The 26,583-nt window shown below is 42.3% G+C and overlaps 1 protein-coding gene across 2 annotated transcripts; it reads left to right on the top strand.

The window, feature by feature from the left end:
- The first annotated feature begins 178 nt into the window (after positions 1 to 178).
- Positions 179 to 26,024, top strand: PLEKHA8 (pleckstrin homology domain containing A8). Of its 2 annotated transcripts, none has more exons than XM_039549806.1 (14): positions 179 to 273; positions 10,283 to 10,399; positions 11,039 to 11,194; positions 12,897 to 13,021; positions 14,453 to 14,611; positions 15,514 to 15,554; positions 16,242 to 16,399; positions 18,902 to 19,061; positions 19,469 to 19,554; positions 20,187 to 20,245; positions 21,509 to 21,639; positions 22,139 to 22,209; positions 23,472 to 23,533; positions 24,437 to 26,024. In XM_039549806.1, the coding sequence occupies exons 1-14, from the start codon at positions 234 to 236 to the stop codon at positions 24,632 to 24,634; spliced, it is 1,563 nt and encodes a 520-aa protein (XP_039405740.1). In that variant the 5' UTR covers positions 179 to 233; the 3' UTR covers positions 24,635 to 26,024. The 2 variants fall into 2 exon arrangements, with proteins under 2 accessions (XP_039405740.1, XP_039405739.1); XM_039549805.1 differs by having other exon boundaries at positions 16,188 to 16,399.
- The last annotated feature ends 559 nt before the right edge of the window (positions 26,025 to 26,583 follow it).

The raw sequence follows: 26,583 nt of genomic DNA, 5'->3' as shown, positions 1-26,583 counted from the left end.
TTGCGCTGACGTAGCGCCGCGAGGCCGTGCTGTGGCTGCGCAGCTGCGGCGCGCCCTGCGCCGGGAGCGTGGCGGCGGCGGCGGCGGGGGGCGGGTGCGGCGCGGGCCGGGCGGGGCGCGCGCCCCCCCGCGATGGCTCTGTGTGGCGGCGGCGCGGAGGAGCGCGGGCGGCGGCGGGCGGCGTGACCCCGCCGGGGGGCGGCCGCGCTGCATGGGGCCGGGGGCCGGCCGGCATGGAGGGGGTGCTGTACAAGTGGACCAACTACCTGAGCGGTGAGTTCCTGCCAGTGCTCAGCGTCTGCGGGACGGGCGCCGTCATCTTCTCATATATGTATTTATACAAGTACATGCATGCATATGTTCACTGTGTTTGCTGGGTGTGGGCAGCGCTGCCTCTTGACCTCGCCGTGCAGGGGACTAGCCCCGGCGCTGCCTTATTGTCGCTGCCCGGCATTTATCCCGGTGCCAGCGCCCGTCCGGGGCGCTCCTCGCCCTCCCCGAGATCGTGGCTTCGGGTTTGGGGTAGTTTGGATGCTCTGGGTCACTGCTCGAACAGCGAACCTGCCCGTTCTCCACACACCCCCGTGGAACTTTTACTGAGGCGAGCCGGGGATTCGAGGGATTCCCAAAGCTGGGAGGAAAGGGTGTTGCCATTCAGTCCCATTTGGGGGATTCGGATGAAAAGACGTGCAAAAAAATAGCAAGGCAAGAAAAGAGGTGGAGGGGGGCTGTCCTGCTAGCTCTAGGCCCACATTTTAATTTTTGGGGTGTTCCCGTGCCACGGAAGGCTTGATTTTCATGTCAGATTGGAAGCAGCCGTGTGTGGCCAGAGTTTGGTCAGCAGAGGTTAAAGGTGGTGGGGTCGGAAGCACTGCAGAGGTGGGGAGGATCCGATACCACCCGTGTTCCTATGGGATGTTCACTGCCGGACGCCTTCGAGTCAGGTGAGGCAGAGGCGTGTGATTTGGGGTTGTGGACGGGGTCTTGCCAGGTGCAAACCTCTCTGTGGTTTGTTGGAACAGTTTAGAAACTTGAAGGTCAGAGAAAAGTAACCACGACCACCTTGACATTGCCAGGTGCGAGTGTTGCTCCATAGTGTATGTGTAAGGGCTGCTGCCTTGCTTGAATTTTTTCCAGAGAGACTGGAACAGCTGCACCTCTGGTGAGCTGGGAGAATGTAGGAAATCAAAATTAAACAAAGAAAAAGCTGCAGCACAAGCGAGTGTTGAATTCCTGTGGTAGGGATGGGAGGGGGCAGGAGTGGTGCACGAAGCTGGATTTATTGCTGTGCTGGAAGATTGCTGTGACTTTTCCCCTTTAGGCAATAGGTGTTCTGAGATGAGAATCAAAATTTGTCAGGTCTCAGTGAATAGACATGGATTTTTTTTGCTGTTGTTGTTAATTATTTGTGAATGCTCTTGAATTATAAAGTCTGTGGCGGTAGGAGTAGCCATGCTTGCCTTTTCCATTTGAATTGCAGAACTCTAGCAGTGATATTAGTCCTTTCCCCATACTAAAACCACCTATGGTTCAGTTGATCTAAAGTTTTACATGATTTTCTTTGCATTGCTGAGATGCTGGGGTGTCTTTGGAACCCTTGTGCTTGGTTGTGTGCCATGAGACCTGGGAATGTGTGTCTGTGGGAAGCAATGCATATTGTAGATAACTGACTGGCATTTGACATTTTAATGCCTGAGTGTGCCTGTGGTAGGATGAGCTGGACTTCTGTTTTGATGGTAAGATGAAGACTAAGAAGTATTCCCTTTTCATCAAAATTAAATTTTCTTTTGCTAGCCACATTGATAAGTACTTCCAATCAAATGACCCATCATGAAGAAAGATAACTTTGTAAACCTCGGTCTAAGTGAATGCAGACTGAAGGAAACTCTTTTCCTTGCATATGTAAGATTTGCACTGGCTGAAATCAGTGGTTTTGCTGTCAACAGAAAATCTGTGATGGAAGATTGAAGCATCTTTCTGATTTCTTTGTTGAAACCTGACTCTTCTTGTAAGTGTGGTAGTCAAGGTTACTCTGTGCCTTTTCTTAGAGTTTAGAAGGCCCGTGGTGTGTTTGAGAACAATAAATTTGCTATTCTGCAAGCTAACTGTGCATAGTAGTGCTTTCTTTTGTCATAAAAGGAAGACTTCCTGCCCTGAAGCCATTAAGTTATAAATTTATGCAGAGATGCAAAAAAAAAAAAAATATTCATTCTGGAATGTGGTGTTTGTTGTAGCAGTAATAAAGAGCCAGAGAGTGAGAGACAGGAAAGCATCCTTTCAGGGATTAAGGAAAGTAAGAAGGTTCAACAGGTCGTCCAGAACAGTATTTCTGCCAGTATTCTGCCCCCAATATGCTTTTCCTGTTGCTCAAGGTTGATGAATCAGGTGCTGTATAGTGTAAATGATGCCCGCAAAAACAGGGAATTTGTGTGTCACCTCTGTACGTCGGTGCCTGTGCTAATAACACGGTGCTGATGTACACATGCTCTGCCGGTACTTTTGCCCTTTCTTCCTCAGAATGAGGAGGACCCCTCACAGTCAGAGAAGACATAGGACATTCAACAAAGAACAAGTGTAAAACTGTTAAAAAGAACTGCTTTTCATTCTTGCTGTGAGAGAGGAGCTGATGGGAGTTTGTTGGTGATTGAGTCTTTTCTGGGAATTTTGATTTTGTAGTGCCTTATGTCATTGCCATCATGAGAGGTCAAGTCCACATCAACCCATTTCCTCCCAGCTCTTGGGCTAGGAGCTAGATCTGTGTTGCAAATTATGTATTTATTGTCAGCAAGAACGTCTCAGCAATAGGAAATGAGTTTGGCATTCTGTGGGCAAAGGGCAAAGAAAGTACAGCATGATTGCCACCAATTGAAAGACAGATTAGTTTGCTTTACTGCTTAAACAAGTTATCTTGTTCGTAGTAAAGGCACTTGTTTGCTTTCTATAGATTAGGATAAATCGGTATTACCTGGTTTCTGCTTGGAGGTAGGGGTTTTCCTCTGGTGTTGATCCTGCATTCACATTGTGGTTTCTATATGCAGGGTTTCCGGTGCCACCTTGAAATCTCTGAGTTTAGAAAACTGAGATTTTTAGAGTTTTTGTTTCCCCTAATGCAGTGGCCACCAGATAGTGATTTCTCAGTGTGTTACTTTTGTTTGAGTTCACATGAAGTATGCCAGCTCTGGATCAGATAGACATGCACACAGTTCCAGCCTATGAAAATCCATTGGGATCTTGTGTTTGCAGTGTGTGTCCTTTGATTGCTCTTGTCTGTGCTTCCCCCACTAAATTGGTTAAAACCTTGAGGGAGCAGGGAACTTTGCAAGCAGAATTATCATTGTCGTGTAAAGTGAGACAGCACTGTTTCTCTTGGGCAAATATATAATGCATCCGCAAACTTCAAATTATTAATCCTCAAAATCCAGAGCAGGGTGACTTCAATCATGCAGGCATGTAAGTTGGCCTCAGCTGAGCTTACAGACAAAGCATGTAACATGATCTTAAAAAATTCCTAGATTTCATCCTTTGCCAGAAGTCTCTGTCTGATGTTAGCTTTGTTTGGTGATGGTTGTGGGGGCTGGGGATGGGTGTGTAACTATTGTTTCAGTACCACTTACTGTAGTAAGCAGTTGGGATGATGAAAGTGTCACCGTGTGCCTTTCCTATAGCCCCTCGGTCTTTTGTGCTGCTACTGCCTGCAGTCCTGGCTGAGCACAAACCATTCTGGTGTGGGCAGCATCCAAGCCAGATCCTGGCTGCAGTGTCATAGCGTGACTGATCTCCAGCTGGGGAATGCTGCTTGCAGCATAGAGAAAGGAGGGAGCGGAGCTGAACTGCACGTGAAGGCTGCTCTTTGCTGCTTGGAAACTGCCTCCCGTGGGACTCTCCAACTGAACTCAACCTGCAATATGTGCTCTTTATTGAGCAGCATACCTTCTGATTGATAAAACAAATTGATTTAGTCTTTGGAGTTTGCCTTGTAAAAGGCGTCTATGATTTTTTTCTCATCAGGTTTTTAGAATGAGTAAGCTATTTCTGGGAAACAGAGCATGGAGTTGGGGAATCCCATCAGTCCCTTCAGTGGTGCATGTGAGAGCTTGGCACTTTCAAGTTGATTCTTTTCTTTCTGCTGAAATTCAGTTCAGTTCAGCTCTTCCGTGTAGACGCACAGCCTACTTGGGATTGCTGGCCACAGGCAGGATTGCTGCTAACTCTGGAAGAGATGGTATGGATCAGCTCTTGGCTTTGGGGTTCAAAGGCAGCTTCGTCATTAGAAAGAAAAATGGTGATTGCTTCCACTGGCTTGCCTGGTATTTGTGGCATGTCCCATGAAATGGCTTTGATCACTTTCCTTTACAAAGCTAAGCTTTTCCTGATATTTAAATATTCACTTATTTGTGCTGGGTAATTCTAACCCTAAGTTATTAATCTTCCTCAAGGCATGATACACTCACCTTCATGCCATCACCAGCGACGCTGCATCGTGCCACATACTTCAGTTAGCTCTCCCCATCTACCTGTATGTAATCATCCCCTCTCAGTTTATTGTTGTACTTTGGATTCTTTTCAGTTTATCCCATGATACCAAGAGCCAACACCAAGCAGTAAATTTCAGCTTTCACGTAAAACTTTAAATTACTCTTGTCTCTAATGATTCAGAATTCCTTAGTAAATTTGGGGATAGAGCTCAAGAAAATGTGAAAAAGCATTAGTTCTTGGATCTGGATGCGCATGATACTGCTTAGAGTTAGTCTTTGTTTTGGGAGTTTAAAAAATTTGATGTTTTAGGATGAGAGACACATATCCAGAGCTTGGTATCAGCTGGAAGTATATAAGGTCCTCTGTTTCCAGAGATGGAGGAATTAATCAAAAACTTCACACTTAGATAAAGATTTGGTTCTAAAAAGCCTTTTATAATTTTCTCCTTCATTTTAGCCTCTGGGTATAGTCCAAGTTCTGATTGTATAAAATTAGAAGTCTGGCTTTTGCGGAGGTGGACCTAGACAGCTGAGGTTTCTGTTGCCTTCAGGGCAATGGTCTGCCTTCTCTTACTGGCTGTAGCTGCTCCCAGAGACCAGGTGTTGGTTTAGATGAATGCCTGAGTCTCAGCCAGTTCTGGCTGGGTGAGACTTTTCACGAAGGATACTTCAGGGAATGATTAGTTAATTCTCTTCGGATTTTGCTTAATTGTCTTTGTGTGATTTGACCTTCTTTCTCATGGTTTTCTTCCCTTTCCCTCTGTATTTCTTCATGCAGCAATCTTGCTTTTGTCCAGCTGTTTTGGAATTGAGTGATGTGCTCAGAGTAGAAAGGTTTGATGAGGCTGCAGGAATGGAAATCGGTGTCCCCTTTCTCCTCTGTAAGTGTTAGAGCAGTGCTGCAGAGCCTTCATGGTGCAGCATTCTCTGCCAGGTATGCTGCAGTACCGGTGCCTCTGCATTCAGTCCCTCTGCACTGAAAAGAGTAAGTGATGACAAGGAATGGCTGGGTAGGACGGAAACCAAAGGTGTGGTAGACTGATGGTGAAGAGATACCATCATGTGGTATCTGTATCTGCTTACATAAATTCACTGTGTTGACTTAGTCTGGCCTGATAACCACCCCAGGGGTCAGAGAGAGGAGCAGCTTGTGTGCTGGGGCTGGAAAGTATAAACAGAGGAGGAAAACTCCCAGGAGCTTTGTATGACTTGAATTACTGTGTCTGAGCAGTGGCCTGTATTACTGAACTTCTGCCTCCACCACAATCCCCTCTCTGCCCTTCATCCTTTCACTGTGTCCCCTTCAAAAATGCCTGATGGCTGGTACATTGTGCTCTCTGTGCCTTGGCTGGTCACTGCCATAAAATCGTCTGCAAACAAACCCAGTTGCCCTGTGATGACAGGATGCTTTTTCAGTGCTGCTAACATTGCCGACAGTTGTGATTGAAACAAAAGTGGACTTTATGGAACCCCTGTGAGAAAAATCGTTTGGGAGAAAGTCATTGTGTTAAAGCCAGTTCCAGCTGTTGCATCCTTCACTCGAACCTCTAGTGCCCCTCAAACAAGTGCTTTAAAAAGTGATATCGTTGTTAAAGTCCTAAATCTTTGAACTTCATTACCTTTAGGGACTTTTGATATTGATTCCTGCTGTTAACATGCACATAATCAGAGTAAAATTGCAATATGGGTTTTTCCAGAAGCTGCTCTCTAGGTGACAGGTAATAGCTCAGAGAAGAGGCATAGGTTGTCACACACTCTTGTCTGCCTTTCTGCTGTCCCTCATGGATACACACTGGATTTTTATCCTGTCAGATTGTTTTGCTATAGAATTAAGGCTGCAAAATGTGTTCCAGCACCTGGGATTACCCTTCCCAAAATACTGGGTAGCCTTAGGAGGCTGTATAGAAAAAGTAGGCACCAGTTTTGGGTGCAAAATGCTTATGTCAAGATAACCTTTTAACTGTATTACTTCTTTTTCTTGAATGAGAAAAAAGGGGAAAAGTTTCAAGTTTGATCTGTGTAAGGTGCTTTCTTGCTATTTGCTTTTCCTGACTAGAGGCCTGGTTGACTGACAGTGTCTTTGCCCTGCTAGAGCTGAGTTTTCAGCAGCTCTTGTCCTGCTATCAGTCGCTGACACAGTGCTGGGCAGACGATGTGGTGCTTTTGCCCTTGGGAGATAAAGCTGTAGATGGTGGGACAGTGAACACATGGCACAGTTTACGTTTGCTCAGGGTGCAATGAAATATGATGGATATTGCTTGTTCTCACTGTGAGATGGCTCTGACTGTCAGGGCACCCACTCTGGGACATTTTAGTGACCCTGCACAGAAAAACAGGGATCTGTCCTGCTCTGCCACCTGCAGCTAAGTCTTGGATCATGCCCTTATAATAAGCAATGGGGAGGTGATAGAGGCTTTAACTCCTCCTATTAGACAGATGTTGTAATGTGGAAAGTTCATAATTATCTCATATCTGCAGTTAAAGTCTGGATTAGGATCAAAAAGTCCAAGGACTATCTATTGCGTAAGTTTTACAAAAACTTGTTCTGAAGCTTAAGAAATTAATAAGCTTAAAGTGTTACATGACTCTCATGGAAAGCAGGCAATAATAAAAACCTGGGTGTCTGGCCTTTATGCATTTTAGAAATGCAGCTGGAACTGGCATCTCTTAATTGCAGCTTGTTTTCCAGGTCATCAATTTGACTTCTTGAGTATGTAATTCTCCCAGATGGTTTGGCTTTGTGGATGTCTGACATGATCTACATGTCTTCAAATGTTCGGGTGTTTTTTCTTCAGGCTTAGCACTTCGGAAGGAATGCTGCCTGGAGTCTGAGTTGTGTAACATTAAAGTTTGAATTATGTCCAAATTTCAACTGTGTTATCAAGAAATGTCAAGTTTGCTCAGTGATAGCTACCTCCAGATCTCCTGAAGTATAATGGTGGAAGTAGGCAGATCTTTCTTTCTGTGGAAGCTTCTGGAGAAATAGTAAATCCTTAGCAGGCACAGACTGCTTAAATATCTGTTTTTGTAGTGGACAGTATAGATCTTCCAGGTACTGCAGGCACTAACTATAAGCTTCCCACAGAATTGCGCTATCTACTCCGGTCGGCGCCTGTGAAGTCGTCTGGTATATCTTCACTCTCTTCTATGGCTCAGACCTTAAGCTACTGATCACTTTTTATTATGCTTTACATTTTATTGGGGGTTTTTTATGCATATCTTTCCCAGCAAGGTCAATTTTTACTGTTAATGGTACTGTGAATCCAAAATGAGATGTTGGAAGTATGAGCTGTATTTTTTCCTGCCTGGGCACCACCAGTAAAAATGGATTTTGTAAATTCTTCTTCAAAGTTGTGTTAATGCTGGCACAAGTAAGACCTTAAACGGTTCAGCTTTACCTTTCCATATCAGGTGAAGTCTGAATGCTCTGTTCCAAAAATTACAATATTCCAATGACAATTTATGGGAGGAAAATAACCCAAGACTTGTATTCTTGGAAGTGCCTAAGTATCTATTTTTGCTGCTTTGGTTTTTGTTTTGGGTTTTTTTTCTCTCCATTCTTCACTTAAAGTGAAGCTCCTGTAATTAAAGATTATGTCCCTGAGCAGTGGCCATGATTTGTCAGCCACATGCTATTTTTAGCTGGTTGTTTAGGATAACCTTCCCATGGCTGCTGACTCAGTGAGTACCAGGTGGTTAGTGCATCTTCTGACAGAACCTTGCTGTATTTTTTTTAATTGTTTTCCTTTTACAAAAATGTGTGTTTATTAGTGTAACAATCCTGTTCTGAAAATGTGTTGTCGTAGGTAAAATTGTCTATCACAGTCTTTTTAATACATATGTAATAATTAAAGAAGAGTTGGCTTCTGCAAAGGAATACAGATAGTTCTGTTCCCCACAGAAAAACCCAAGACCCAGAACCAAAAAAACCAACCAAATAAAAGTCTCAGCAAAATATATTGACTCATTACATATTTTTAACCTACCTCCAAAGTGATGGAGGCAGAGTGATTTGTATGCTGGCTAATTGATTGCACAGCCTTTGATTGATGGGATACAATTTGGTTGGGCATCAGCTGCAGTTGTAAGCTGTAGGACCATGGCTGAAATGATTCATGTGCAGCAGCAGGATCTCCAGACTGAATTAGAGGCTTGTATTGACTGTGGCGCTGTGCATTATTTAAAGAATTGGTTCTGTGCCATTGAGTGTCTGAAGCAATTAACTGCTTCTCTCTGCTGAACAATCACTTCCTTTTTTTGTGAATTCCCACATATCAATAGTGACTTTTAGAATAATTTCTTTATTTGGGAGGCAAGACAAATAAAAACTAGTCTTGCTGATTTTTTTTTTTTTTAAATTCTCATTCTTGTCATTTTCCCCCCCCCTTCCTATGAAGTAGAGAAGTGTTGAGAAGACTTTTGATTTTTGATGTTTTTATATTCTTCTAGGAAGTAATGGAAGAAATCTGGAAGGGTATGAAATAATCTTTATGTTTAATTTGTTTTCCAGCCACCACACAAGGTTCAGCAATCTATAAACCGGGTTGGACTGAATGCAGTGGTATTGCTTTTAAGAAAAAAAAAAAGGTGGCAAGCCAGACCATACTCCTGCTGTTAGCCTGAGGCTTTAGGCCTTTCTAACCTTAAACTGTGTTGTGTTTGGTTTCAGCAGTAGCCTAAAGAACCAGTTCCTAGCTGGAAAGGAGCTGTCATTCCTCCAATGTGATGTCAGTCCAAGCCCAGCCTGGGCTCCTGCAGCACAGTGCTGGTTGGCAGAGCCCTGGCGCATGGGACAGCAGAAGTGAGGACCCTCTGCCAAAATATCTAGGAGCCATGTGGCTCACATGGTCTTGTCCAAGTGTTCTTTCCAGAGATGGTTTGCTGGCTCAATGTGGGAGTGTCAGAATCTCCATCCATTGGACCTGGCCAGGGAAGCTTGTTGCAGCTCAGTAATGAAAGCTGCTTTCCTCCAGTGACGTTGCTGCCTCATTTCTTCTTAAGTTAATGAGCTTGTAGTTTTTAATTCGACATAAATGGCGGTTGTCAGGTCGTGTTTGGTTTTATCTTTTCATACTGCTGTAGTGCTTCCAAAAGTAGAAAACAAGAAAGGGTACTTTACTTCTGAAGTTGGGCAGCAGAGTGGGCAAAAGTGTACCCAGAACTACTGGTGTAGGTCTAGCCTTGTGTTTGGGTTCTTCTCTGGGAAGGTATCCAGACGTACAGGAACTCAAGACTATGTTTTATGTGGGCAGCACAAGGAGTTTCAAGAGCTGCTGAAAGCTGCTTCACTGAAAGATGGTATTCAGAACATTCAGAAATCAGCAGATCTGCCTCTGTTCCCTCCTGTTGATTTTTTGGACATTCTTACCCATTATTTTTCAAGATAACCTGGCTAGCCCAGGGAGGAAGACTTGTAAGGCAAAACAGCAGCGGTGGCTTTGGGGAAGAGTGAAGAGGTGGGTTGAGGAGTGATGGAAGGAGTTGAGGGGTGGTGAACTGGAAGGTGGTTTTGGAAGAGAGAGTGAGTCAGTGATGCTGTGTTAGCAAAACTGCTGAAAATGACATATGGCACCTCAAGACATACACTGTGGTGTCCAGCTGTGTGCAGAACAGACATGTAGGTGCCAGCAAGCAGGGGTTATGGTGTACAACATCCAAGTCTGTCCAAAAATCTTACTTCGTCAAAGAGTTTAGTTTTCCAGGGGGACTGAGAATCTTTGGGGCCATATTTGCAGCAAGTCCCAAGTGAGAGAGGTGATGGAATTGCAGGGAGAGGCATAACTGAGAAATGCAGTTTTGTTTTTCAGGCTGGCAGCCTCGGTGGTTCCTTCTCTGTGGTGGCATCCTGTCCTATTATGACTCTCAGGAAGATGCCTGGAAGGGTTGCAAGGGAAGCATCCAAATGGCTGTTTGTGAAATTCAAGGTAAATAAGATACAGTAACACTCAGCTGCATGAAGTTTGTCCAGTAATGTTGCATTCAAGATGAGATTTCAGGTGATGAGCTATTTGGCAGCTTGATTTCTCTGGTATGTATCTGCAGTAACTTGATGTATATGCCAGTTTTTATTTCATAGTATTTTGAAAATGTTGAGAGAACTGCAAGCCTCTAATATCATGGGTATTCTACGTGCAGGTGGGTCGCTGTTTTTCATGAGCTGTGGTGGAACATCGCACAGCTTCAAATGACTCCTCATAAGCACAAACATGAAGCTAGGAAGATGAATGATAAACTTCAGTACTTGGTCTGCTGAGTTATATTGCCACATTTTTGAGGTTCAGTTAAGGGCTGGAAGCCTGAAAGAGAGGCTTGCCAGAAGAGGATGCCCTTTCCATAAAGACTCTCAGATTATACTGATCACAAAACTGTCTTTCATAGCTGTACATATGTGTGTCCTGCCCATTCTGAACTCAGAAGAGAAGTCATAAAATGGCAGTGAGGGAAGTTGGGACCATAGATTCTTTTTTCATTACTGTTTGACCTGCCGCCTAACACATCTGTTGAGATGGTTGTTTGGGCTGGGAAGGGCCCGGGAGCTGGTCTGAAGTCTATGTTTCTTTCAGTTCATCCTGCAGATAACACACGAATGGACCTGATTATCCCAGGGGAGCAGTACTTCTATCTGAAGGCAAGAAATGCAGTTGAAAGGCAAAAGTGGCTGGTTGCACTAGGAACTGCCAAAGCCTGTCTGACTGACAGCAGGACACAGAAGGAAAAAGGCAAGAACACCCTTTTGCTGGCACATACTCTTTGCTTTGTATTTCCCCATGCTTTCCCATGTACACACAACTTCCGTGTCCAACCTGTGCTTCAGGTCTCTGGTGCTGCTAAAAGCTTATGTTCCCATGTGGGAACATTAACTAGAAATCTCAGGTATTAATTCTCAGGACAGAAAGTTGCAAACTTTGGCTTTTTCTTAAAATATACTATACAAAAGTCATTTGAAAACCATGTGCTGATGGCTTCTGTAAGTACAGTGAGTAAATAGGCCCTGGCTAGGGGTCACTGTGATGCAGACTGTACAAGAATGTAAGACCCCCACCTTTTACAACTGTCTAAATATGACGACCCAGCCTCTCACACCAGGGTCTCTTAAGCTTTGGGGTTCCTCACACCCTTTCCTTCCATGTTCTAATTGGGCTGTCTTCTGCACTTTGAGAATGCCTCAGCAATTAAGAAAAGGTTTGCACTGGGTTCCAAATCTATATATTAGTATTCAGAAACTTAAATCTGATCATGGTCAGGCTATGAAAATGAATTCAGTTCTTTGCTTTTACCAGCAATCTCCCTTTCTCCCCAGTGAAAGCCCCTCTTGCTTACAAGTGTGGCATTAGTCACAGATCATTGTGCCTTAACCCTGTGTAACCTCAGCACAATGACTATACAGAAAATGGGAAAATAGCAAATTATTAATGTCCTGAGCAAATGCAGGGGGTGGTGAGCACTTCCTTTCCCTGAGGTGAGGATTTGCTTCTCCTCTTAGCCTTATGTGTGTCATCACCAGGCTTTGCATCTACTGGTTCAAACTGAGGCAGAACTGAGCAGAAGATGCTACTGTAGAGTCCTTCACCAAGTGAGGATCTGATGTGCAGTGCTTAGAAGCAGCACAAAGTTACATCTGTAAAGAGACATACAGTAACACAGGGTGAGAAGCTACTGATGTATTTGCAGAGCTAAACCACATCAGTCTTATTAACAGACAATTTATTTTATAATTCAGGGACTCTAATATCCAAAACATTACTTCTGAAAAATCTCAGATTGACCATTAGTCTTATCTGGATTAGTCTTCTCAGTCCTGCACTCTGTTTCTCAGTACAAGAAACATATGGACATATTGGAGTGAGTCCAACAAAGGGCTGCTAAGATGATTAAAGGAAATACCTAGTGAGAGAGCATAAAAAAGATGAGGCCAGAGTCTTCTCAGTGAATGAACAAGAGAAAATATGCATGACTTTTAATACAAACCACTCCATTGAAACATAAACAAAATTTTTGTTTATGTTGTGAAGATGAGGGAGCACTGAAAGCCTGCCCAGAGAGGTTGTGGAATCTCCATTGTTGGCATTGTTCAAAACCTGACTAGACCTGAGTAATTTGCTGACCCTCCTTTAAACAGGGGAGAAGGACTGGCTGCTCTCCAAAGGTGTCTTCCAACCTTATGCATTCTGTGATTCAGGGATATCTGTATTAAATTAATCCCTTTCTTGTTGGACAGAATGCATGTTTTATGTCTAATGTTTTCTACCTAGAACCCTGTATAAACAATGGTATGGCTTGCACCTTAAACTACTTTGTGAAAACAAAGAATATTATATGTAGGGCTTTTGTCCTGTTTAAAAGGCCTGCTAAGACCAAATGTTGTGTACTTGCCTTGCATTGGATACAGTAAATTTAACTTTTCTTTTGTTTCACTTTCAGAGTTCACTGAAAACACAGAAGCCTTGAAGACTAAAATGTCTGAACTTAGACTGTACTGTAACCTCCTTGTTCAGCAAGTGCATAAAACAAAGGAAGCCAGCATTTGTGGTGTGTCAGAACCAGAGGTACAGCTCTATTTTTCCTGTAGACCACATCTGTAAAGTCTTAAGCTGGTGAACTTTTCTGGGTAGCCAATGTAGTATTCACTTATAGCTACTTAATGTTGCAACCTCCTTCTGCAGAGAACTTGAGGGGGAAGTAAAGTGCTCACACAACAGTTCTTGTTTAAATGAAGTATTACTGTATTGTTGCAAATAACTTGCCCTTTGTTGGGCTAGCAAGTAGTGAGATGAGATCTGGTATCTGTGATCTAGACAGTAACACCTCTGTAGGCGATCATGTGTTTACAGTGGATCCAAAAAAGCAGATCTTTTATAAAAAGATAACTTGCAAGAAGTGTACATTCTTCTGCCTCTGAGTCATTAATATCCTGCTCAGCAAAACACATCCAAAACCCTCAAAAGGTCAAGAGATGATGCAGACCACAAAAAAAGAGCAAAACTGATATAAAGAACTGCTTGGTTAGCCTCTCTTAAGTTAAAGTTTCAAACCTTGCAGATCGACCAAAGAAGCCTCATTTAAGAGGGACTTCCTAAAGACAGTGATCTGCCCCTTGCTTTGAGAGAGAAATGTGTGAAGAGGGATGTGCTTCCCTTGCTAGAGAAGCTGGTGTGGAGTTCTGGGATGCCTCCCACTGGAGAGATGGATGCTCAGGTGCAGAACAAGCAGGCAAAACACCTGATGGTTAATCATTTGTATGTCCAAGCCATCTCTGTAAAGATACTTGATAAACTTTTTAAGGTGAATTAAAAGACAGTGCAGAAGCCTGATGTGACTAGGCTTCTGGCTTCTAGAATGACTAAAAGGCACTGTTAGAACTTGCAGCTCACAGGTGTTGACCTGTAATGTGGTGTTTATCCTGCTCATATTTCATGCATCTGAGGCAAGACTCTCTTTCCCTGACCTTACTAGCATTTAACTGCAAAGATTTATTGCTAAAAGCGTTTCAGCATCAATAACTCACTTTGCAGAGTGGCAATGTCATACTTCATTCTGCGTTTTTGTAATGTGCAGTAATTTTTTGTTCATGGGGTTTTTGGAGATGATTATCTGCAGATCATTGTGCATCTATTTAATTTGTTTACTTTTCATTTCTCCTGTCAGTGGTGTTTCCTGGAATGCCATTGTTGAATACATCCAGGCTTAGTATTTCATACAGTTCTAACACCAATAAGATAAGTAACTAAGAGGCATTGATTTCAAAACACAAGCATACTAAGCTTGTTGTACGGAGAGTCTGACAACAGTGGTAATACTGCAAGGGGACACAGCCACAGTAATGTGTGATGCCAGTTCTCTGAGCAGCTGACACACTGAATTTTAATTCATGTTAACCAGAAATCACAACTGTAGCAGCTCTGGGCTTTGCAACATTTGTTGCTCCAAATTGATCTTCTGTGGTGAGTCCATTTCTTCCAATTGATTTCTTCTCACAGAGTGAGATTGATATGGGAGCTCTGTTGAAATCAACCTGTGACACTTTCCTGAAGACTCTTGAAGAATGTATGCAGATTGCAAATACTGCCTTCACTTCTGAGTTGTTGCATCAGACCCCACCTGGATCCCCAAATTTAGCAGTTCTCAGAACGAGCAAGGTAATGGCCAGTATCTTCTTTTCTCAGCCTTGGCAGGGATGCTAAAGGGTCCTTTTGTCAAAAGTAGCATTTGTAGAAGTAGTGCATTTTTACCCATATCATAGCTACTGGTCCTACACTGGACATACTCTGCTATTTCTTGTGGTTTGCAAGTGAGGTAAGGCCATTTTTTTAATAAGCAGTGACCATCTCTTAACCTTTAATGACAGGTGAAAGTTGTTAAACATTAACTTTCAGGGCCTGAAAGTTACACAGTGGTGTTTCAAAACACCTTAGCTCTATAGCAAATTTGTCCATTTTGGGAGCTCACAGCAATTATTACTCTGCTAAGCTACAGCATTATTGGATATGTGCTAATATGCCAGTGGGAGCTGACAAGTTTAGCTTTTTAATGACAAGGGCACTTTCTTGAATCCTGGATCCATAACTACATATGCAAAACTGGAGCATCTCTGGCAAACGGGAAGTTAAGGTCTATGTTGGAAGGTAGATGCATGACTGCATCTGAGAAATGAGATTGCTTCACCATACCTGATACCTAGCCTCATGTTTCTTCTGGATTTTTCAATATTTTTTTATTCAGTAAAGAAAACATTGCGAAGGAAACTCACTGCTTTGTTTCTTTTCCGTATGCTGTGTGGTGTCTCACTTGACACTTGCTAGCTAGCTTTCGAAAGAAATCTGATTTTCTTTCTTTTCCTATTTCTTTGTTTCTTTACAATATTGTAATGGTGTAATAATGTAGCATCATTTTCACATTTGTCTATATACTGCCTCCAGGTCAGAGAATTAGTTGAGGGGCTTTTTGCTGACTCCAACTTGTGTTTAATAAAATGTGAAGTTTGAGAAGTGTGATGGTCTTCTTGCTTTAAAGAATATTCTCCCCCATCCATATCTTTCAGGTAAAGCACTCTGTCTTGTCCAGTCACACCTCAACAGAAAGGTATGACAGAAGTCTTTACTGTCAATCTCTTTCTAATCTGCATTTGGTGGTGTCTGTTCTTTCCTCATTGTTACTCTATACTGTTACTGGATGCAGGCAGAATTGTATTGCTCTGAGCTGCCTGCTTGGAAGCAGGTGAAACAGGTGAAACAAAAAGGATGTAGCTCACCCCACTTCATGTCTCTTCCATATCAGCCCTTCCCTGTCATTTTTCTCTGCAGTCCACTTGGTGTCTTACTGCTCAATCACCAGCCAGCTCTCTCCCACTTCAGTGCTCCTTCCTGCATTTTAGATTCCACTCCGTAAGCTCATAAAAATCACTGATGGTGAGCAGACTGATTCGTGGAGTAGGTGGCAAGGATGTATATTTTCAAGTACTAATGAGGGGATATTCTACAAGTTACAATACCTGCCTGTGATTTTCTTATCTGTTATAATATTTTTTTGGTTATGTACCTTTTTAATAAAGATCACTGTAAATGTACTTGAACTCTGCAAGCTGAGGTTGAGTCTTTAATCCTCTTTGCTGCAAAAAGCTGCCTCATTCTTGTTATTATTTTAGACAAGTAATTTTGCCTGTGACAGCCTATAACTTCTGTCAACCATTTTCTCGTGTTATTTGTGTGTTCACAGGAAGAAGCTTACCAAGCAATGCTTTATGCACTATTATTCTTTCCCTCTCTTCAGGCAGGTGGAATTGAACCCCTGTGAAAATGGCTGTGTAAAAGCAGAAATTAACCATCAAGAGCAAACGGTTATTAAAAGTATGGAATGTTTAAACTTGGAAACAAATGAGGGGAGTGGTGATGTTTATGTTGAAGATCACGTAGCAGAGGATTTGGCAGGTAAGTATATGTACAGTGTTTTATCCAGGATGATTTTTCTATAGGTGTAAATTAGGGAAGGTATAGGCTCCTTGTGAGACTGCTGATCCCTGATTCCCAGGAGAGGGATTATCAGTCGTTTAGTCTGATACGTGCCCCTTGCAAGTTTTCTCAGCATAACTCCTGCTGCCTTTGTGGATGGCTAACTTGGGACTGAATGGAGAAGGAAATCAAAGATTCTGTTTTGGCCCTCCAGGTGCAGATTGGCGTGTGTAACAAAGCAGCCTGGCAGAGCTTGGGCTCTCCTTGCACTGTGGGCAGACACGTTATTCCCTGCTGGTATGTAGGGCTGCAGTGTCAGAAGGGGCCATGGAAGCTTTGTGTGCCTGTCTGGGAGGGCTTGAACTTTTAGTCACTCTCTATTGCTCTGACAATGTTTACAGAAAATTACCTCTTTTTCTGCAGCTAAGAGTATCCTAGAAAGCATCTTAGTTCTTCCTTTACATTAGCAATAGAGGGAAACTGATTTGTATGTGACTTCAGTAAAATACTGTTGAACTAATTCAGTATAAAATTCTCTCCCATGTAGTTATATTGTTAAGGGCTACTGAACTTAATTTGGATAACTATTCATGTAATAGTTGCTCATCCTGTTGAATGGACTTTACTATCCTTGAAGAGTGGCTTTCTCTGCCTGGCTGTTATTCCAAAACATAAATGTGCAGTCAGTGAGTCAGCAGAAGATTTTAAGCCCAAGTTAATGATGGTAGTGATTTTGCCCTTATGGGTTCCCTTTGGAATTTTTCCCCTTTTTGTGGTTGGTACTATGTAGTGTGGTAAGTCCCTGCAGAGAAACACACACATGTCACCATTTAGCGTAATATCTCAATAAAACAGCACTAAAGCAAGGACATCATACTAATTCTAGTCAAGTTGTTGGTGTTGTTTAGCTACTGTGGTTCCTGTGCCCAGAAGAGGGCTGTTGGGTACACACATTTGAGCTGCAGAGGTTTGCTGTCAGTATGGGGTGGAGTTAGGATGTGCTGGGCCACCCATGTAGACTGGGCTGACCCAGGCAGCCCATGGGCTTTTTTTCGCTGATGGGTGCTCCCTCTGACCCCAAGAGCTCTGCCCTGTCTCTTTATAAAGAGATACTTTAAAAAGATACTTTTCCCTCCCTCTCCCCTTCATTACCAGCAGTCAGCCTTTAAAAGTGCTTAAGCACTTAAGTCCCATAGCAAATTTCCCTGTCATTTAGAGCTTACAGTGTTTGAGTTTGAAATTTCAGAGGACCCAGGGTTTTTGCATAGCACTCCTGTGGAGTCACTGCAGACTTGGGCTGTTTCTCTACTCCCCAGCCTATATGGCTTGGTAGAGGACAGATCAGTGACATCACTCAAACCTTTATCATTTCTTGGCAGAGACACTTTGCTTGTGAATGTCAGTGATGTCTGAGGCTATTTTTATTCTGCCTTGAGGAGAATGGCTGGTCTGGATATGTGGGGTTCTTTTTTCACCCAGCACCAGGTTTGTTCAGTGGTTTTGCAACTAATAGGGACTGCTTCAAGCCTGCTTTCAGTTGTCACTTGGAGGAAGAGAGCTCCTTGCAGCTTGATCCTTTCAGCCAGAAGCTCAGTTCTGCTTCAGGTCTCTCTCTAATCCTCACTGACACTTGAAAGTATTCCTTTCCTGGAAAGACAGGTTCCCTGGGAAATCTTGGATGCTAGTTTGACAGCCTGGCAGCCAGGTGTCCTGTAGCTATGGCTTGTATGATGCAGATGCTGTGAATCATTTTTGCTTCTTGACTTGTTCTCTGAAGTTCTCCATGAGGTCAGAAGGTCTTACCATGTATGGGATGTATATGAAAGATTTTGTCTGTCCTTTGTCTTCCTTGTGCTGTATGTGAATCAGATGTACTTGGCCCCAAAAAGAAATAAAATAGGCCACAGTGGGGAAGAGGCACCTGGACATTTTTCTGGGAAACTTTAAAGATATTCATAGAAATCAAGGAGAACATAGCAGCCTTTGATACCATACAAGTGTCCATCTAAGCAGCCAGTTTGCTTACCTATCACAAGAAGCAAACATGTTGCTATTATTCCTTTCCTTCTGAAAAGGCACTGTGGCACTTCAACAATACTGGGAAAGTGACAAGCATGTGAGTAGTAATCTTCCTGTCAGGGAGATGAGTCTGCTCCCTGCTGCACCAAATCTCTTTTTCAGTAGTGTTCTTTCTCACAAGACTGTCCTTGCTGAGGTTGTGTGGGCTCACCTGTACTGCAGCATGGTGCTTGGTCTGTCTGATTAAAAGAAATGGGGGGTGACTGATTGAAATGTGGTCTGAGCACCTACCAAACCTGCGGTGAGAGTAGCGGTGCAGGCAGGGATGCTTTTAAACTTGCACTATCCAGATATCCAAGTGCCTTCCTTCAAACAGAAAGGCACCTTGATGAAAAGGAGTAATAATATGTGTATGTAACTGTTTTCTTTTTTTGTTTTTCTTTTGTTTCCTATAAATGTTAGACATTAAAGACAATGGAGAGGACAAGCTCCAAACTGTAGAAAGTTGTGGCGCCCACAAGTTGCTGCAGTTGGAAACAAATTCTTTAAGTGGATTAACTCTGTGTGAGGAAGAAAGAAATGAAAATGATTATCCTACCTTCTTCAGTGTCATGAGCAATAGGTAGTACAGTTTTCAATTAAAAGTATTATTGAAACTTTGTTAAGCCTTTAATTGACTTATTTTTAAGACTTTTCTGTCTGTAAAGCTGTATTTACTGAGATTATTTAACAGGACTGCCTACAGCACAGTAATTGGAAGAAGATATCTTTTGTAAAATTAGCTGTACAGAGTGAAGTGGGAGATTTTTCCTTGTTTGTAATTGCAGGCCTTGCTTGCACACCACCCAATATATGTTCTCTGCAGTCAGTTATTTTAACATAGTGAAACAAAAGCCATGTTGGTGGTTTCATGTCTATAAATTTTATCTCTATGCAAATGACTTGGACAGGAAATCTAATTTTGCTTTTAGAAGCTACACAAAAGGAATTGTTGAGGTAACAATATTTTCTGCTTGTCCTGGACACCAGGTTCAGTGATATTGAACTTCGGGAGGAGGAGGGCATACCAACAGAGGAGTTCCTGGAGTCGTGTTATGCAATTGTGCCCGTTCTGGGTAAGCAGCTTTTCTTCTGACTTCTTTTGACTGCTGCTAGCAGCAAGCAAAATTGGAGCAGTTGGGTTGGAAAACTTGTTTCTTCACTTAAGTGATATAGTAGAACCAGTATCAGCAGAATCAGTTTGTCTAGTACCAGAATATGTTTCTTACCCCTTTGCTTTAAAGAGGATCACTCTCATTTAGATGGGACCCACATATAAGCTGTTTGCTAGTGTAGGCATCTGTATGGAGCAGCAATTTCTCTCCCTCCAAAGAGCAGCATAGATGCCTTACAGGCTAATACAGCTGACAGCACACCATCAGCTGTACTCTCTATTTGATGTTTCCAAAGACTTTGATCTCCAGCTAGCACAGCCCCCCACCAGCTTGACCCCTGCATCTAGTAGATATGATGTCTCTGTGAGCATGCAGCCTTCTGAAGACTTCTGAACTGTAGGTCAGAGTATTTTAACAGTTGTAGCAACCGGGGTGAACTGGTTCTACACCAGAGAAAAACATTTTGTCATTCACTTAGTATTCTCCTGCCATTTAGAAGGATTGTTAAATGAGTAAATGAAATTAATTTTTACTAAAACATGAGAACTGGAAAAAGACACAATTTTAAAATATGGCCTTTTATTTTTCCCTAGACAAGCTGGGACCAACTGTTTTTGCTCCAGTTAAAATGGATTTTGTAGGCAACATCAAGGTAACAACTTGTTTCTAGCACTAATTTTTGGTTTTTAAACAAAATACTCTCTTTAGACACTAGCGCTCAAGAATCTTTGTGGTAGGAGTCAATACTGGAAGGCTATTTAATATTTGATAATGTTACCATCTGTCAGATTAAAGCACTGAAATGCCCCTAATTCTGTTCTGACAGTACGTGCTGTGTTTAATAAATCCAGTTGTGTCCAAACTTAAAAAATGCTTGGTTGAGTGCCAAGTAAAAACATCTGTTACACCTAATGAATATGACTTTGATTCTGAGCTGTATAAGTCATGATGTTATGTTAGCAATGTTGACTTTAAGCTGTAAAACAAATGGAGGGGTGAGGGAAAAACCGCTTTGCTCAGCCAAGTAGGAGGAAGTTAATGCTTTAAGGAGCAGTTTCTCAGCAGACTGGGGCAGACCATGCAGGCTTGGTTCTTGTTCTGGAAGTTCTTCCAGCTTCAAGAACCTTCTGAAGAACCTTCAAGAACCTTTGAAATACTGGCTATGAGACAAAATATATTTGTAGCGAGACTTTTTGTAGCATTTTCTTTCAAGGAAAAAAAAAGCAAAACATATCTTCTGAGTGCATGCTAAGGAACATTGTATACAATCAGATTTGTTTGGTTGCTTACCTTATGGAAGGTATCCACTGGAAGACTGAAAATAGCAAGAGAAAAGAATGCTATTTAAAAAACTAAAACATAGAATATTTAGTGTTGAGTGACAGCTACTCCTTTAATGTAGAAGAAAAATCTATTTGTCTGCCCCTTATGTATTGTCTCTCTTGTTTGTGTGAGGAGTTGTGTATAGAAACTTGGGAATAAATTAAAACCATAGGCATGCTGAGCACTGCTAAGTGTGATTGAGAGTTTGCAGCGGTCAGAAGGTAATTTTGCTTGTAGTTGAAGCTCTGGGCAAATGGGACTTTGCTTGAAGAGCAGTTTGAGTTAACTCCTTTCCTCCAGTGGGGAAGATGTCAGGTGAACCTCAAGCATTTTGGACAGAAAGGGTAGGTCCCATGTAAATTTTTGACTGAGCTGCTTTATTTTGGTTGTGTTAGCCAGATGTGTCTGCAGTGTGCCCTGGGACGGCATGCCCAGCATGTCAGAGCAGCCGTGCCATGGGGAGAGTATGACATCCTTGGGAATCTGTAGTATCTCTTAGCAGGGAAGAGTCCTGGTAAATGGGTGGTATTTATAGGACAGGCCCGTGTTTGGTCTTAAAAGCCTAAAGCTCTGCCTATTATATTCTTTCCAGAAAATAAACCAGAAATTTATAACCAACAAAGAAGAGTTTGATACCCTTCAGAAGATCGTGCTCCATGAAGTGAATGCAGGTGTAGCACAAGTTAGAAACTCTGCTACAGAGGCTCTCCTGTGGCTGAAAAGGTAATGGCCTCGTGTATCTGCCTGCCCTGTGAACCGCTGGTGTAATGTGGGGCCTTTCACCAGTGCACGCTTATGTACATGGAGCAGACTGGTTGCTTTCCACGGGCTACATCAATCCAAACTGGCCAGGTTCAACACTGATGTGCTGTCTGTGGTTGTATCACTGCAGCTTTGCCAAAAGGCCTGAAAAAACCATTACAGGCAAGCCTTTTTCCCGTAAGAGTGAAGTTACAATGAATGGCTGACGGATCCTACTGGGCTAGGGCATCAAGCAGATGATTTCAAGCTGCAGCAGAAATGTTTAGCAAAGTGCTTTTCCCTTGGACTGGGAGAGAGGCCGGAGGAGGTGGCTGCAATTTTGTTCAGATTGAAATTGGCTCCTTAATTCTGAGTTTTACTGCACTTCGGAGTTGCATTGCAACTTTGGGGGCTTTGTTACACTTGGAGTTACTTTCTTATAAACATGGTTTCTTTTTATTTCATGGGTTCATCCCGGCAGAGGCTTAAAGTTCTTGAAAGGGTTTTTGACAGAAGTGAAGAATGGGGAAAAGAATATCCAAACAGCTCTGAGTAAGTGTCAATTGCTTCATTCTTCATGTGCTTCTAAATTTACATACTTGGCTACTTTCCTCCTTGTTTAGAACCTGTGTCTTCTTTTCTTCAGTGACTGATGATGAAAGTGATCTCTAAGATGTAACGTTTTTGAAAACTGCAGCTGTTTAAAATGGCTGCCTTGAGATGGGTTACTAGATAATTGGTAAATGTTGATTTTTTAGCAAATAAAGATTCCTTTAATTGACGTATTTTTGGCAGAGGAGACAGTCACATCTTAGGGAAACCAGTGCTTTGACTCATTCAAATTTTTCTACTGGTTTGCAGTGGGAGTGCTTCCAAATGAATAATTGCTGTTTTGTTAGTTTTCTAATTCCTTGTGTGATTTGCCATCATTCTTTGAAATCACCTCTTTGCCAATATGGCTGTGAGTTGCCTGCATCAATTAGAAGGGAGGTTGTTACAGAGAAGGATTTTTTCCAAGTACATGATTTCTGATGCTTTATCAGCCTACTGGCCACAGCAAGTACAAAACAAAGTACAAGCCTCCCTTAGACTTGACTTAGTTACTCCTGAGCAAGACCCTCTCTCTATATGCATGCAGTCTAATGTTATAATAATCTTTTAAACCGACTTCAAAACAGCTTTTTTTAAAGCTTTTTCTTTTAGCTTCTTATGCACAGTGAAGCAGTTGCCTTATAGGATTAGTAAAAAGAACTACTACACTGAAGTATGTAGCAGCTCTTGGAAGTGAGACTGTAAATACACTGCTACCAGATATGGGTGTTAAACACCATGGAAGGTCAAGGCATTTATTTCACCTTCTGAGTCTGAAGGCTTCAGCACTGAATTACTCCTTGAATTGCTCTGTGTCTGCAGCAGTTATGCTGCTGGCTTTTTCTGCTTTTTCATTCCCTTTCTTCCCCTGAAAAGCTCTTCCATATCTGTACCACCAGTGCAGCTTTGGTTTACTGTTGGAGTTTCACTCCATACAGTATTTTCTTAGACTTTACATTTGCCTTCCTGTCTGTTAGAACACTTACTTGCTGTGGATGAGTTGAAGGAGATTTGACAGCGGAGCTGAGACCCCAGTGCAGAAATCCCAAATCTGTCATCTCCTTTCAGTCATAACTTTGGTACTCAGAAACAGCCATTATTTTTGTTGAGTGGCAAGAATATGCCTTGAATAGTCATTTCTAAGCTCTGAGTTCTCTTTCTGATGCAAACTTAAAACTGCCATACATCTCTCTCTTGATTTTTAATTTTTTTTTTCCTTTAAGACAATGCTTATGGAAAGACATTACGGCAGCACCATGGGTGGGTTGTCCGCGGGGTCTTTGCGGTAAGTATTTATCTTGGCTGCTGATAGAGCTGGGGGTCTTGCTCGTGTGATGTTATGTTGTAGTTAATAAATTGTGTTAAAATTCTAAGCATTAAAATGAGTAGATTCCTTTGCCAGACCTTATTTTCAAAGCGAGGATTGTGGTTTTCACTATGTTTAGTACTGGACTTTTAGGGTGGAGCCCGCTTTCTAGAGATGAAACAGACAGATTGCATTTGCATGCTCAATTTCTTAATTATGTGCTTTTGAGCACAGTCTTGCAGGGTTATTAAATGAAGAAATGAGGATTTGATGTTTCTTTTTTGAAGATTGATCTCTCTTTGAATATGATTGAGAGGTTTAGCACAGAGCGTGCAGGAGTTGAAGCAGAATATACTGGCTAGAGGAAATTTTTCATCCAGTCTGGCAGCTCCCCCTTGTGTCTATCATTGGAAAATTATCACTGAAATTACAGAAGGAGAAAGGGAAACCTCATCCAGGCAATCATGGCTTTGACTGAGAGAAGCAGAAATGTTGGAGAGAGCTTTCTAAAGAGCATGCTGAGAATTTGGTGATGGTGTGTAATGCTGGGTTGGGAGCTCCTCTAACAAACTATACTTTATTTGGGGTTTGTATTTAATTAATTTCTGATGTACTCAATATATTTATACAAAATATGATACACTGACCCTTTCTAAAAGTCAGGCATCTCTGAAGATGTTTTAAATAAAAATAATAACAAACATGAAAGAATTTAGCCTCCCTTTTAGTTAAAATTCTCAACATAGGCATGTACGCATGACTAAATTAAAGCTTTGTGGTCTAAGTGCAAAGAGGGAAGTCTTAGAAGCTTTTCATGGCTTTAGTTGGTTTCGTTTTTCCGTTCTGTGTTGTAAATCTAAAAGCTTTTTTTTCCTCTCCCAGTTAGCTTTAAGGGCAGCTCCAACGTATGAAGATTTTGTGGCAGCTCTGTCTGTAGATGAGTGCGATCCTCAGGAAGAAACATTTTACAAAGGAATGCAGAGGGACCTCAACATTTACTTACCAGCCATGGAAAAGCAGCTAAATATCTTGGACACTCTCTATGAAGTACATGGTTTGGAGTCAGATGAGGTGGTATGACTACAGCAAGACCACATCTTAAAAATTCAGGGACTGTGTCTATTAACAAAGATTTCTTCCATTTTGGTTTTGGGACATTGTTTCTGTTCGTTGTATCTTTTCGGGTGGGAAGGGTGTTGAGTGTTTTGGAGGAAGGGTATGTGTGATTTTTATCTTTTCATTACCCTTGTGTTGCATTTAAATGTGGAGGTACTGTCTCTCTTTGGGTCATGACTATGTCTGTGATTAATGTTTCTGACTGTTTCTCTTCTGCCTGTGCACCTCCTCTTCTCTTCACCTCATAGAAGTAACAGAGCAGAATTTGGCCTTTGCTGCCAAGGAGAATTTGGCCTCTGCTGAGGAGAGACTTGTTCGTGCAGCAGAGCTGTTGGGTCATCAGCATGGCACCCAGGCAGGTGCTGATGGCTCTGACTCTCCCATTCCCTGTGCCCACTCCCTGCCATGGTGTAGGAGGATAATGAGAGTTATTGTTACCCTGGTAGCAGAAGAGAAGGACAGCTAAACACCAGCTTATAATGCAGTGAGTTTGTCCCTCAGTTTGGGTTGAAGCTCTTTAAATGCAAATAGTTAATGTATTTGCATTACATAAATATTTATTAAATTAAATAAATATTTTAATCCAAATATTACAGAGATCTTCACCACAGGTGTATGTGGCTGGTGGTCTGAGTGGCCCCAAGGTCTAGCCTTTGAAACAGGATGCTGTGTTCCCTGACCAGCTCCCAGTATGTGAAAAGCAGATACCATTAAAATCCTTCCTAGACTGTAATTATAGGTAGAAACTTCGTGAAAATGGACGTGAAATGAGTAAAGTGTAGGGGAAGCTAGAATTTGTGATGGAGCTATTACACATTGGACCAATTACAAATCTTGACTTTTGAAGCTATTTAGAAGTGACTGAAAATTAAGAAAGTAAGATTTGCCCTTTTTCCCATTTTGGTGATACAGATAAAAATGTGTTCCTTAACATTCCTCCTATTAAAAATAATAAAGAAGTCCTTTTAGCTAATGATATGGTTAGAGACAAAATTTCTAGTTGTGTTGATGACCAGAAGGCTGTCTGTGAATTACTGACTCCCATTCAAGGCATAAGCAGGTTTCTATGTGGACCTAGGGCTTCAGATGGCTTTGTACAAAGAGCTGAGTTTAACTCGTGTGCAGGAGGGGAGAAGACTGTGCTAGTGAGGTACTTAGAACTAGTAAGTTTTCCTAAATACAGAAAGCAGTGTTGCCATACTCACAGAAGTAGTGCTGGCTTTTTCTAGGCTAAAACCAATGTTGTCAGTAAAATGAATGTACTACAGACCTGCTGCCCTGCATTGCTCTGTGACAGGAGCCTCTGCACACTGAATACTTGATCCTTTCTAAAGGGCCTAGCATTGTGACCTTTGAGAAACATATATGACACATGAAGAAAAGCCCAACATCAGACTTACTGTGTGAAGAAAGATAGCAGGACTCTAATTAGACATTTCATAGAATCATAGAATAGCTGTGTTGGAAGGGACCCAAGGGATCAGGATCATCAAGCCAACCTCCTGGCCCTGCACAGGACACCCCAAGAATCCCACCATGTGCCTGAGAGCATTGTCCAAAAGCTACTTGAACTCAGACAGGCTCGGTGCTGTGACCATTTCCCTGGGGAGCCTGTTCCGGTGTCCAATCACCCTCTGGGTGAATAACTTTTACCTGGTATCCAACCTAAACTTCCCAGACTCAGCTTCATGCCATTTCCTTGAGTCCTGACATGAGCGTGAAGGGATCAGTACTTGCCCCCTCTGCTTCCCCTTGTGAGGATGTTGAAGACCACAGTGAGGTCTCCCCTCAGTCTCCTCCAGGCTGAACAAACCAAGTGACCTCCTCATAAGGCTTCCCCTCCAGACCCTTCACCATCCTCATGGCCCTCCTTTGGGCACTCTGTAGTAGTTTCATGTCTTTTTTATATTGTG

The sequence above is a fragment of the Corvus cornix genome, chromosome 2 (genome assembly GCF_000738735.6).
Source record: "Corvus cornix cornix isolate S_Up_H32 chromosome 2, ASM73873v5, whole genome shotgun sequence".
NCBI classification, from domain to species: domain Eukaryota; kingdom Metazoa; phylum Chordata; class Aves; order Passeriformes; family Corvidae; genus Corvus; species Corvus cornix.
This window is presented reverse-complemented; position numbering and strand designations above follow the sequence as displayed.